Below are 14,725 nucleotides of genomic sequence, written 5' to 3'. Positions count from 1 at the left end.
TTCATCTTACATACTAAAATTATTTTAACAAATAGGTAGCATTAGAGTGCTGTGGGTAATAACTGCAGATGCAGTGATCTGAATTTGACAGGCATAAATATTTTCATACAGGACATAATTAAAATATTTGTGTTCATGAATTTTGAAGCAGAGATTGAATTTTAGTTTCAATGGAAATCTTTTTCAGCTACCTTAAATGGAAATTTAATTGTGCTTATGTTTACCATGGATCCCCCATTCCATACATAGTAATTTATAAGGTAACGGTAGCTTCATAATACTAAGCTTAAATGTAAAGCATTAAATAAAATAGCACATTATTTGACATGTGTGTTATTCATTCCTTTGTTATATAAAAGCAGAGCTTATATAATTAGATATTCATGTCAATCATGGTAATATAAATGAGATATATTATAATAAGACATAACATACAGGTTAAGACATTATAATTACTAGAGCATAAATAAAAAAATAATATATAAATAAAAGCAGATGAAATATCCTTTAAAAATTTAAAGTGAATTTAAGTTCTGTACAATTTAAAAAATATTAATCTAAAATCAATCACTTACCTGCTATAATCAATAACTGAACCTACACAAATCCATATATATAGTTAGCCTGTAATATTTGACTTTTCCAAACACAAAGAACTCAGGAGAATTTAATTTTAAAAGAAAGATGAAAACTTGTACTTTTCACATAACGTTTGCAAGTATGAACAAATATATTGTTTGGTGTGTGTCTTAACACGTGCAAATACAGTGTTAATTTTGGAAGAATCTACCAGTTAACTAAATGATAAAAATCCTTACATATTCTGGAAATTATACATCATATAACACACTGTTTAATATAAATACACATGCCTTAATTCATTTAAAAGTCACACTGAAGACTGAATTTTTGTTACTCTAAGATCATAAGAGTTGGAGACAATGCCATTCTGCAAAGCACATACACAGATATATACATATATACACTTGTTCAATTTTGGTTAAATAAAAAGTTACCAGTGTCTTATTATATATGTTTTGTCATTTAGAATATTACTGAAATCACTGTGCATCACTCTCCCACTGTGATAGTGGCATGTGGTCTGTGATACATCCTGTATTATATACATACTTGCGAGTTTCACAAAATTATAAATACATTCTTCAAAATATGTATGGTGTTCCTGAAAATTCATTAGTAATTCAACAGTGAGCTCCAGATTGGTAGAAGAATCACTCAGATAGACAGAGAGCGTCCTTAGATCAGGCACAATATCCAGAATACACACACGCAAGAGTTTTAAGAGCAGTCTATGACTCTGAAACTTCAAAGCTGGAAATATTTGCAAAGCGAAAGGAAAATTAGCAAGTTCAAGTTACCTCTACATGTTATTTGCAATAAGCCTAAAATCTTGGAATAAATAATACTATACTTGAAATAAATACTACTCCCAAGAATACTTGAAAAATACAATATTTTGACTAGTGTGGGAATACTATGTAAATTATTAGGATATAGTTCAAAATAAGCATGAAACATTTCATTATAAAAAAATAGGCTAAAAGTGTTACTAATTACTTTGTTATGGTACATTTTAACACATTATATGAAAGAAGAGTTTATCCAAATTTTCAAAATGTATTACTACTACATGGAACAGGGCCTGTTATATTTCTATTACTTTCAGGTTCACCAGATACACAATGTTTATTCCTATTCAGCTTAAAAAAATACCACACATTATTTATTTGGTATGAGTTACAAGCAATAAATGAAAACAACTTGAGGACAATCAGTCTACATACTGCAAGACTACCATTTATAGACAGCAAGAGGGGATGAAGAGGGGGGGGGGGGGGGAACTAGTTACTAATTCCCCAATGTCTGAAATTTAAATAGGATTTGCATGTAGTGAATTTGCATCACATAGGTATAAAAACTGTGAATCTGGCATCCTCAATAATGTAAATGGTAAACAATGCAATATTTTGTACCAATAACTACTTCAGTTATGTTCAGGTGAAATTCAAAACCTTTCAAGCAGACTTTGGTAAACATCTGCATATATATTTCTTTAGTTCTAATTATTTAAAAGCCCAAGCAAAAAGCACTGTAATCAAAGAAACATTAAAACCCATTAGCGAAGATCCCATATTTCTATGTTCTTCTTATACAACTGCAATTTCTAATACTTCATTAAATATGAGAAGACATTTAAATTATAAAATGTAACTTCATATTTCATAGACTAGGAGATAAGATATGGAATAACTAGTGTATGTTTTAAATAACAGAGCTGAACATAATAACTATGAATTCTGGGGGAATTCAACTTCAAGGAATTTTAAAAGACAGGCATTCTTTATGAAAGCCCTGAAGTCTGCTCAATATGTTGAAATTAAGCTCTTGTATTATAAAAATTCTTAATCAGATTATCTGCTTGGTCAAAGAAAGTGTATATTAAATTTTCATCATGTCTCACACGTGACATCACTCTCAGTTTTAGAACACTTCTTAAAAAGATAATTTTCTGTATCACAAAAGTGACATAGTAAAAGCAGTATTAAAGGTGGAAATGTTTACCATTTATAGCAGTGTAGTATTATGTTAATTATATTATTAGGTCCAAGATGACAAGTCTACTGAGCAAATACTTTTCTTTGAACTGAAAAAGCACACAATATAATTTAATAAATACATTACCTCGTCACTGATAATGAGGCTAGGTCGTCTCTGCTGTTCCTCTGGAGGAATAAGAGAACCCCTTCGACTTGAGGGTCCAGAGCCTGGAGCAAGTGATCCCTTTCGAGTATCTGCAACAGGCGACTTCTCACGGCTCACCTCAATCTTGGGAGCTTCTGGGGCCTTGATTTCAGGTGCCTTGATCTCAGGCACTTTGATGCCCGGTTTCTTCACCTTGTCAACCTAAAATGACAAGTATGTCAGTGAAAGAAAAATCTGTCACGGACCTCTAATATCAGACCTTTTGGCTTCATCTAATTTACCTTGATGTAAGTGTAAGAAAGACATGGGCATATTTCGATGCAGCTAAATAGTTTAATTAAGACTCAAAATACCTAAAAACTTGTTAACAATTTTGTTTTTCTTTGTTGTAACACTGTGTGAACTTGTTGGTAGATACCAACATTTTGAAGAAATATACTCTCTCCATCTTCAGGGCTGAAGACAGAAACTCTGCTCCTCTAAAATGTTAGTATCTACCTAGAAGTCCACAAGCATTACAATGTAGAACAACAACAATACCATCTAAAAGATTATTTAATTAATTTTGGAAAAAGGAAGGCATTCAAACAGTGGAGATGGTGCCTGTGGTCTGTTAAGAACAATGTGTACACAATTATATTTTTTATAGTATTAACATTCAGTAATGTTGTTCATAAACTATGTGCATATATTTATAATTTTTTTGCCCTTGCCCCACTGTATCTATATGCCCTGAATATTTACAAAATTATTTCACATCCACATAGTAACTGGAATTCGCTGAGAATCATGAAGAACCAAGTGTATATAATGTCATGCAGATATTCAGTTATGAGGATTTTAGTTCTGTATACATATACATTAAATAAATGAACGATCTTCCTTTACTACTCATAATTTCTATGCAGGTAGTTTACATAAGTTTCATGTTCAGTCTGGAACATACAAACACACACAAGGTGAGGTTTAAAGTTCTTACAGTGGTGAGTATGAAGATGAGAGTCTTCTGGGATGTTGCACCACGTAGTCTATTAGAAGTTTACCTACATCAGAGGTGTTAGCTACCTCCATCATCACTGCCCTGATGATGGAAGCAACTAGCATCTCTAAAGCATTAATAAACTTCTATCAGACTACATGGTGCAACATCCCAGAAGACAGCATTTTGAAACACACACAGAATTTATTTAGACATTCAGTGAAATTGCAATGCAAATTATAACATGAGTTAATAATAAATTGTATAAATAATTATATAAATAGATAATCAAATGGGAATATTCTTAAATAATTTCAAAATATGTGTAGGACAGAGAATAAATGCCTTATCACACTCATTACAATGTGAAATATAAGTGTTGGACTAACTTGTATTTCCTAGATCATGACCTATTTCCTAATTCCCACTCTCTAACCCACAATACATGCACTTAATACTATTTTCACTTCAGACGCAACAGAAGTAAACCAACAGACTGCCAGTATGATTGTGAGAGCAGGTCATCTCACAGTAACAAATCACAATTCCCCAGCTCTATAACAGCTGCTAACAACACACAAGTGGAGGTAATTTTGTATTTTGAATATATCCCAAACTAACAATTTGTCCCTCATCATTTGGAGGCTGGAATGAAGATAGACAAGAAGGACTTCTTTCATTGTTTGCCAACTTTTACAGTCTCTTGTGCAAGAGCATTAATACCTGGGAAAACAGCTACAAGAAAGATGTACTGAAAATGAAGCTCTATAAATAGATTTCCACTATATTTAATTTGATCAAAGATAGTGGGTTAAGAACTTGCCAAATGTAATAAGATATTACAATGTAGACTTAATACAGTCAAGTAAATAATATAAATCTAAATTATATATCTATATGTTCAAAGTATTAATGGCATATCAAAGTCAGAGCAGATACTTTACACTTTCTTAACAGTTTCTGCATGTTTTTGTTGTCCATTTTAATTTAGCTTTTGAATGGACATCACACGTAGTGACAAGTTGGCACACCTTCAATTAACATGATTCAACATCATTACAGGTATCTTAATAATAATACAGCTAACAAGAGTTTCCAACCTATAAGCAGATATAATAAAATAAATAAATATTCCCAGAACTTGTAAATGCTTTAACATAAAAAATATTTGGTTTTGTAAAAGTAAATTACAACAATAAAATTACTACCTAATGTACAAATTAAATCAAGAACTTATTTTATTACCAATGAAAATCAATCCTTGGGGATAACCAAATTAGATGAGAAATGAAAACAGTGCCAATGATGCTACTGCCAATAAGCCACTACAAAATTATAAATCTGTGAGAAATCTTAAAATATTTTCCTCTTTTTACCCAATATAACTTAATGTTACACAACAACATTTTTAATGCAAGTTGTAAATGAGACTAAACTGCAATACTTTTTCAGTGTACATTAAGAGGCATGACTACTACAAAAACATGCCACACTGTGCCAGCAAAATGAATATTGCAAAAGAATGTGAAATTAAAAAGCCTGACACTTTAAAAAAATATTAAGGTCAAATAAAAATTACTATACACAGTTCACACCCACACAGACAGCATACATTCTGTGTAACATCTGAAATAACACCAAACCCTTTAATTTTAAAGTAAATTATATTAAAGAACACTTAATCCTTTGATTACTGATTTTCTCAGCAGAAATGTACCATTAATTCAAACAACTGCATTCACTTTAAATACAAATTATATATGTCAAAATCACACAGAGTTAAATTATACATAAGCAATATTTTGTGATGCTGGAACATGTTTTAAAAATTCTAATTCATACAAAAACTGTCATTATAAAAGAAAACTGAGGACTAATTTATTAATTATAACAAAAGTAATATATAGAAAATAGAAGCAATTAGTCTCAATTTGTTTCTTGTTTTAAAAAATGCCACTCTTCATAAACCAAACATTTTAAATTTTCACCATAAAAACACATGTTAAATTTAACTATAACTGAATAATTTGATGTGAAAGTAAAAATAATGTATTGTACTTTCAGCTACTTAAAACCAACTACTATGTAATTATTCAGTAGCACATGTTAAAAATACTTTTAACATGTCACAGTATTAACAAGCAACTACATACTAATCTATAGCATATTCCAAAAGCTTGAGTAAAGGCTTTTCCTACCACTACAAGTATGTGTAAAAAACCCACAGCAGGAATAGTGTTAAGTAAAGTAACTGAAATAAAAGGCAATTGAGTAAGCACATATAATGTTGATACATCACAAAAAGAAGATACAAGACAAGGAGATGGACATAGACATAATCAGTGCTAGACAGCTACAAATTTGATACTGCGGGCAGAGCAAATGAAAATAACCAAATAATTCTGCTAGATTTGCTGCCCGCTCACCTTAGGAACAAAATCCAACTCATTAAAAGTATCATCTTCCTCGTACTCCTCACCACTTTCATCTTCTTTATTTTTAGTCACATGACTCTCCACATTCACCAATCCTTGTATTTCTTCTTCACTCTCCTCTTCAGAACTACTAGGTACATATGCCATTGGGTCGTATCTAGGAATCTATATAGGCAATATGTTATTGTTTGGGAATTTCACACATTGTTAGAAAAGAGTCTGTACAAAGAAGGTTGTGGGTTTATTTCGTGCTATGTACACATTAAATGGTGTATGGATTGTGATATGTATATAAGATTGTTCTTCACATGACAGTGTATGAAGAAGAAAACTTATCCAGAATATATACTTCAGTTTGGAGCAGTATTCAGTATGTTACTTAAATCACTAAAGTGCCTTCATTATTGTATCAGTTAAGGTGTTACAATGTGACACATTTGATGAGAAGTGTTTCTTCAGCGCTGTATTCAAAATTATTTTGAGGCTCTTGGATTTGTCCATACTGGAGAAATGGTTCTAAAGGGGCAACCAAAATAACTTGTGTCTTTGTAACTTGGTACTGATACCATTATAACATGAGAATGACATGTCTCTGTAAGTAGTAACTTGTGAATTATGTGTCTACGTATTTGGGATTGTCTTCTGAATCATATTAATGTGTTATGTCACTGGAGTAACTCACTGAACTCAGTATTAAGAACAATAACATACAATCTGTTAAAATTAAAAATGAGAAGTAATAACATATAACACATACATCAGTGCATATTTACAAAGTTCTCTGTACATTTGTCCCATGTTGTTACCAAAAGAGAAAAGAATTATTCAAGTTAAACTCATGTAAATACTTTCAAGACTGTAGAGGAAACAGAACAGACAGCAATGCTCTTGTGACATGAAAAGGACTATCTTGGCATTCAAACAATTGAGTGTACACACACATATAACCTGTAAAATATATTTTGCTTACCGGCTTCTGTGTTTCCTGTTGTGTTGTCAAGGAAGCCTTTTTCTCCTCAGTCTTTTGTGTAGACAGGCAATGAAAATGAAGGAACAGAATGGTGATTAATTTTCAAGAATGAAATGTAGAATACTACCATTTACCACATACCACATGGCAAAACTGTGTGTATTAGCATATAACTCTCTCTCTCTCTCTCTCTCTCTCTCTACACACACACACACACACACACACACATACACAGAGTTAATTTATAACATGACAGAAACTTATATTCTAGCACTCTAATTTAGCAAGAAAAATCAGTTTAAATCGTCTCAAAAATCAATTACATGGTGGACGCCATAAAAAGGCAATTAGGCCTCCCTCATATGAAAGTATGTAACGTACATAAAACTTACCATTTACAATCATTATAGGAAACATAGGATCATACTAAGAATGTCATATTGTTGTTTGTGTTTTGTTGTGTCAACATAAAACGCCAGTTACGTAAAAATTAAAAAAAAAATTCAATGCAATGCAATTTTATAAGTGCATGTGTGACTGAAAACATAAGCCAACATTAATCTGAAATTTCCCTTCACACAAAATAATGAAGTTTAAAATAGTAAGTGTAATTATGTGATGCTTTGCAACAGTTTCATTACATCATTCTCAAATAAACAGCCAAGCTCAACTGAAACGTTCATTATATTTATCAGTGTACCGAATAATATTTAAGAACTCCTACTTCATATCTTTGATACCAGATTCCTTTAATTTTAATTTCAGAGTCTACTTGAGAAAAATCCCCTAACCTTTTATTAGAAATGAGAAAATAAACTGACGTGATGTTTGCAATATTAGCACTTTAAGGAGAATTAAACTAATTTTGTGTCAATTAAAATCTCTTCTCTGTCAGTAACAATGTTCCAAAGGATTTGTCACAAGCTAATATATAATTTCATTCAAACTTAAAAATTTATAGAGCATGTACTAAAATTACCTTCACTTCCACAGCCTTTTTCTGAACTGACATCTTCCTTTCTCCATCCACCTTAATTTCTTCAACCTGTAAAACAGATAACATTACTGGAATTCCAAATTACTTTCCTGTGCATAATGTGTGTTAATAGCATCATGATTAATATTCTTGTGACAATGGAAAACATGTCATGCTTCTGATCACAAATACCAACAATGTAGTCAATGAAGGTTATGAGGAATAATTTATTTTCAGTTTATGAATACCTCTGATCTCACTAAAATGAAGGGCTCATCATTTTTCAGTACTTACCATATATTACATAAATGTAAAATTGTGGTTAAGATTTCTTCAGGAAACTGAACAATTAACAAACTTATTGTACAGTATTACACTAAGCTGATAGTGATTACTGAACACAAACTTCAAATACTTAGTTGTGAGTGGACAAAAATAAAAGACCAGCCTTCTCCATACAAACTTGAAGATCATGACCTGGGTTGTTACACTTTGTGTTCTCATAGGATCTTACAAAATTTTCAGGATAAACCATCACTTCAATTTTCAGGATGAAGTCGCCCAAATATTATACTGTCACAACTCAGAATGCCACACAATCAATGTCTTCACTGCTGGGGCATGCAGCTAACTATTCATCTCCACCTAGTGATAAAGTTAAAAAAGTGTGGAGCAATATCGCCAAGCCCTCATATGTGTTTAGTTAAGCACCAGAGAAAAATTTAAATTTACGTTTACGTATGACATATCAATATAAAACAGTTGAGAAATATCTGATGTTTACAGTAAAGCCTGGAGGAAATGAAGTTTCTGTATATGCATTATCCACATCTTAAAATGTACATAACACCCGTTTTAAAGCTAAAAAGGAAGGTAAAATTATACAAAACAGCAGTGCGAGTGCGTGATTTTATGTATAATATTTATATTATGCAGTAGTCATCTCATCCCTATCCAGATGGATTTATTTTATACTAATTAAAGACAAATGTACCTTCTGTGCTGAAACCTTCAGTTCTTGAACCTTTTTCTCTTCCTCCTCTTGCACAATCTGAATAAAAATAAAATTTCCAATCAAAACAATTTTTATAATACAACTATCCCTTTTATACATGTATTTAATTATTAACTAATTACATTAAAATGTCTTCACATTACGTTTCACCTATGAGGCCTACAATGTTGAAAAATTAAAAATCCTTTCCTTGTATTATGGTAAAGCAACAAATCAAACTGAAAGAAGTAGCAGATATTTAGGAAATGGGTAATGTGTAACAAAATAAATTAATTTGTATACCTTTTCTCCAGTCTTGATTATTGATGACCTCCTCTGAGTTTCAGTTTTCATCTCTGTTACCTGCACATGAGAAAGAAAATTACTGAAAGACTGAAAAATGAATTCAAGATTTATTCGAGCACCTCAGGAAAATTAATATTCACCACCCAACTGAAATAAATGGACACATATGGTAACAGAATCCATACTGTAAAAGATTTCACAATTATAATACATCCCATAAACATATTTTTGCACATATAAATACTGGCATATCAAAAAAGAAGTGTGAGTACAGAAAAGAAGGCATACAGGACAGAGAAATAAGAAACCTTAAAGTTTTATAAACATTTTCTTTCCTCTTTCAAAACAAAAATGCACCGTGTATGTAACAGGTGACTCAAATTGGCATGATGAAGGACTTAAGAGATGGACATATATCAGTATTTAGGATAATGAGCTGTTCCCTTCAAAATATCAGTAAGCCTGATTTGGCCTTAACAGGTCATTACATAGCACATGAGTTTCTGAACAAAACAAATAGAATCATCAACCAAAATGCACATATTTGGAATACAGTCAACAGAGTTAATGCTTATAATATGCTATAGATTATTTAAATTGTGTAAAGCAACAGTGGATATGGTTCCTTATATGACTAACTTGTGTGCCCATATTTTTCAATGGCGGTCACATTTTAGAACAGCATGAGTGAGAATGACAAATTTAGAGTATGAAAGGGTGACAAAGCACACTATGACAGTAAAGTGACAAACTGTTGATGCTGACAAAAAATAAAGAAAAATGTAAAAAGAACAACATCTGAAGGTAATACAAAGAAGAACACCATTTTTGTAAGTCACGAAATTATTTTCAGAAGAAATGTCTAACACAGTCATATGAATTGTAAAGAATCCAGAAAATGAAATAACCAAAGAAAATGGCAATAGTGTAACAGCATGTAAGAAAAGAAACCAACATGAAAGTTACAAACAGTATCAAAATTCACTACATAACTCCTTCAAAACGTTGTCAGACTCTGTTCATAGCAATAAAGTCTGCTGCCCACAAACAACAACCAGGTGTATAGCTATCATGTAGAGTATTTACACTGATAGTAAATTTAAAATATATTTCAGTGTTTTGCAGTGAGTTCATGTTATCATTGTATTCTTTACATGTTCAAGAATAAATAGTCTGTGAAAACTTCAAAAGGAACTCAGAAATGAAAATATTTAATCCTGATGAAATTATTATATGCACTTTTCTTTGTGACAGTAAGAAAGAACTGCAATCAACACTGCACTAAATAAAATGTGATTGAAAATTACTGCTGGTATAGACACAAGAAGAAACAGATTTCAGGACAGAGTTGAATAAAGCTGTGGTATTTTCCACTGAATAAAGAGAAGTTCTATGTGAAGACATTTCCAACCCAATTCTCATACCTTATCAGCACTTTCCAATTCAACGGATGGTTTTCTTCTGTTACTCTTCACCCCATTTTTCAACTAAAAATATAAAAGTAATTTATATTACAGACACTGTGTTTATATAAACAAAAATTATCATATGTTTATCATTCTTCATAATGTTTATTTTTAATTAGATTTAAGTTATAAATGTATTCATGATGTATTATGAACTATGAAGTACAAATAAGTTTTAACATTTTAAATATTTGATCTACTTTAACACTTTAATTAGTTTTAGTTTTTTAAAAAGTGTAATTATGCAACAAAATAAAGTTTAATGTACTTGGTTATAGTGAGAGAGAAATTGTTATAAAGAGACCATTCAAATAAGAACTGAGGAGAGAAGAAACACAGATGGGACAGATGACAGAAGACCAAGAAACTTGAGCAACTGGCCAAGAAGTTGTATTTAATTGCTGAAGAGAGTGAAGGACAATTGTGTGAATAATAAATGAACAGAACAAACAGTAGCAGAAAAAATATTTTACAAGAGTCCAAACAAGACAGTTTGAAGAATATGAGGGGCAACACATGTATTGAAACATAGTTACTGTGATAAATTCGAGAAAGGATGAGTAAAAATGTACCAACTTGCAAGGCTGATAAACATTTCATTCAATCTTCATCTATGTATATGTGTATGCATGCATGTATGTATATGTTATATGACACAACAAAAAGCTCCAGCTAAATTTTGTTTTTCAGGAAATGGCAGCTTTCAAACATTCTTAAAAACCACCACTACTTACAGACAATACACTTTACTGAAGATAAATTATTACCCAAAATTGACTATTCCTGTATAAAACAGTAGAACGTTAAAGGAAGTTTTAACGAAATTACAACCTTATATTCAGACAAAGAAATCTGCTACAGATGTATTTTGTTTATATATACATTGTATATATGCTCAAGCACACCACCATCCTGCTATATTGCTTCATAGATCTTTGGAAATATTTCTTCCCCTATTATCCTGTACAGAAGATGAGAAATGTTAAAAATTCTCCTTGAAGTAACACATCTTCTTTCTTTCTTTCTTCCAAATAAAAATGCAATGATTAATGCAATCATTCATAAGAAGTCTTTCTTTAAAAATGATACTTCAATTTTAGAAACACATCCAACAGGTAGAACTCGTCTTAGTGAATGTGTCTTATATGGAATCAAATCAAAGTAACATATTTTATAAAAGCACATGTTAGTTTCCTTAAAGAAATAAGAAGTCTGACATTTTGAAGAAAGCATATAGGCCTGCCACAAGAATATTTAAAAAATTATAGCAAAAGAAGTACAGCAATGTTCAGATTTAACTTTTAGTAAACACATACAAAGGCACTCAAGAAATGCAGACTGCGGTGCTATGTACAATTTTAGTTTTGGCTGAGTTGGTCAGATCCCTTTAATGTACTTCCTACCTTCCTATCATCAGTTTTCTCTGGGGCTGGACTTGTAGCCTTAGGGTCTCTTTCCACAGGCTTTAGCTGGACCATGTGGAAGGGTACATCTTTCACTTCCATTCTTGGTTTGTTTTTCTGCTGTATATCTTTTGTGTTATCTGTACCTGATTTCTTAACCTGACCTGGTTTCAAGTCATTTTTTTGTTCTGAATCCACTTCATTTCTATTTTGATTGTCAGTGTGAAGAGTTTCTGCCCCTTCCGGTCTCTGAACTCCTGTCTCTTCATTTTTAACAGTATTTTCCTCTTTCTTAACCTGATCTAATTTGGTGTTATAATCCAACTCTTCTTTTTTCTGAAGTGTGAAGTATTCTTTTTTTGAAGGCACATAACATTATTTGTCTGCCCACAAAAGTTGGTGATAATAGCAATGTATCTGCTTTTCTTCAATTGTATCATACATACATTAACTTCAATCGTCTTTCACAAAATGACAATCTGACACCACAGTAAAAATGCCTGGGTTTCCATCTTTCACAGTACTTATATAATAGTAATACTGCAATCAGTCACCATAAACACCAATAAATTTAAGATTCAAGGTTCTCAGGGTTATAAGACCATAACTGATGCCATTAAATCATTTTTATGGTACACTTTAGGTTATCACCAACATTTTGTGAGTAGAATTTAAAATACACTTTCATTAAAATTGTTAAAGCATAAAAATAGTCACACTGTAGGAATACGTAAAATATGATATGGTACAGAAGTACAGATAAGATAATGTCAGGAATATTAGAACAGTAAGTACACATTTAAGTGCTTTCTTTTGTAACTGTTTAATACACTATTTGTAGAGTAACTTTCTTGATAATTTCTCCTAATTCAAAAAATAATTCTTTGTTTCAAAGTAGGTGGGTGTAAAGGTATGTCTTTTGACTTGCATTATCAAAAGCAAAATTATGATAGGTATGAATAAAGTACAATAAAACTTGAACTAACACTGCCTGCTAAACTAGACAAGATATTTTATGGAAACAATCTTTCATAGACATACCTCTACAAAGAAACCCAATGTTTCCTGGCTCTCACCAAGCTGTCAATATAGTCGCATTATAAAAAATATTATATTGTATAATTTACCCCTTCCCATAAAATAAATTATGTTACAAATTTTGAACATTAGTAATTAAGTAGAATTTTAGGTTCTCATGGTGGTGAGTATGAAGATGGCTGTCTTCTGGATTGTAGTGCCATGTATTCTGGTAGACGTTTACCACGTTTCACAGGACCTTGCTACTTCCATCATCAGGGCAATGAGTATGCCTTGCACATGGAATCTGATTACACATGCATGGCTTACTTATCACCCTAATAACGGGGGCAGCAAGGACCTCTGAAATTCTGGTAAATATCTTCAGACTAAATGGTGCTACAACCCAGAAGTCAGCTATCTCTATTTTCAAAGTAAATTGTTTAAAATAAAAGTGAATAATAAGTTGGTGAACACCACAACACAACTTTAAATGCAGATTACAGATTTTACAAAAAACATTGGTCAATTTATGAAAACCATATACCAAGAATTTTTTAAGTATTTTGCATTGAGTGTGAAATATGTGACTGATGGTAAAATAATTACAGTTCCTGGCAATGCATTTTTTAAATTAAAAATTAACTTCATTCTCAATGGTTATATTCAATGTAGGACAACCAAAAAACTACAACTATCTTATCAGATTCTGTATCCATCTTCTTATTAACCACATTAAAACAAATTTTAAGAGTAAAAAGTATATTTCAGTGTAATGTCAATTTAAGATAATAAAACTATGGATAATTTTTATAGGCATGATGTATGGTATTAGAGTAGTATTTTTAAGAATGGTTTAAAATAGTGGCATAGTGTATTAAGTCTTATGGAAGCATTTCTATGATTAAGACTGGAATGTTCTCATTAACATTTACCTTTTCAGGCTCTGCATTCTGTTTTACAGCATCTATATCACTCTTCTTATCAACCGTCTTCAGGCAAGTTGTGACAGAAGAAAAGTATATTTCAGTGTGGTGTATTCTTATAGCAATAAAAATATATACAATCTGGCCATTAAATTAACACTCTTAAAAAAATTAAAACATTGACAATATGTTTTGTATACTGATCAAAACACAGTCTCTGATTAAAAATGAAATGTTCTTATTCAACATTATAAATATAATTTCCAGTATCAAAACTTCAACTTTTACAGATTAAATAAGATATTTACTGATACAGATGACAGCCATATATGTACAATTACTTTTCCAGTTTTAATTTTGGATTTACATTATATTTATCAGTTTTCTTACCAGCCATCTTGATACAACTAGTAAGAGAGTAAAGAATATTCAGAACAAATAAAGATATTTCATTGTTTAAAGAAAATGAAGTGTAATATCAGAACAAACTTTTTAAGAAAGCAGTCACATGGAATTTCTTTGTCTTAAA

At 31.2% G+C, this 14,725-nt stretch overlaps 1 protein-coding gene across 29 annotated transcripts in view; it reads right to left on the bottom strand.

Moving 5' to 3' along the window:
• The window catches only part of bt (projectin protein bent), a 173,325-nt gene that overhangs the window by 103,987 nt on the left and 54,613 nt on the right, over positions 1–14,725 (bottom strand). For 19 of the 29 annotated variants that reach the window (XM_087356134.1, XM_087356133.1, XM_087356141.1 and 16 more), the window contains 9 exons: positions 14,206–14,262; positions 12,254–12,589; positions 10,809–10,871; positions 9,382–9,441; positions 9,079–9,135; positions 8,088–8,153; positions 7,109–7,159; positions 6,130–6,303; positions 2,704–2,925 (listed from right to left, as the gene is read on the bottom strand). In XM_087356134.1, the coding sequence (XP_087212260.1) occupies positions 2,704–2,925; positions 6,130–6,303; positions 7,109–7,159; positions 8,088–8,153; positions 9,079–9,135; positions 9,382–9,441; positions 10,809–10,871; positions 12,254–12,589; positions 14,206–14,262 (1,086 nt within the window). The remainder of the gene's footprint in view (positions 1–2,703; positions 2,926–6,129; positions 6,304–7,108; positions 7,160–8,087; positions 8,154–9,078; positions 9,136–9,381; positions 9,442–10,808; positions 10,872–12,253; positions 12,590–14,205; positions 14,263–14,725) is intronic. The other 10 variants (XM_087356153.1, XM_087356154.1, XM_087356155.1 and 7 more) reach the window with 5 other exon arrangements.

The sequence above is a fragment of the Zootermopsis nevadensis genome, unplaced genomic scaffold (assembly GCF_977971745.1).
Source record: "Zootermopsis nevadensis isolate Lab colony 2312 unplaced genomic scaffold, Znev_1.0 Znev_ptg000025l, whole genome shotgun sequence".
NCBI classification, from domain to species: domain Eukaryota; kingdom Metazoa; phylum Arthropoda; class Insecta; order Blattodea; family Termopsidae; genus Zootermopsis; species Zootermopsis nevadensis.
Note: the sequence above shows the minus strand (reverse complement) of the source record. Positions and strands in the feature narration are given on the sequence as shown.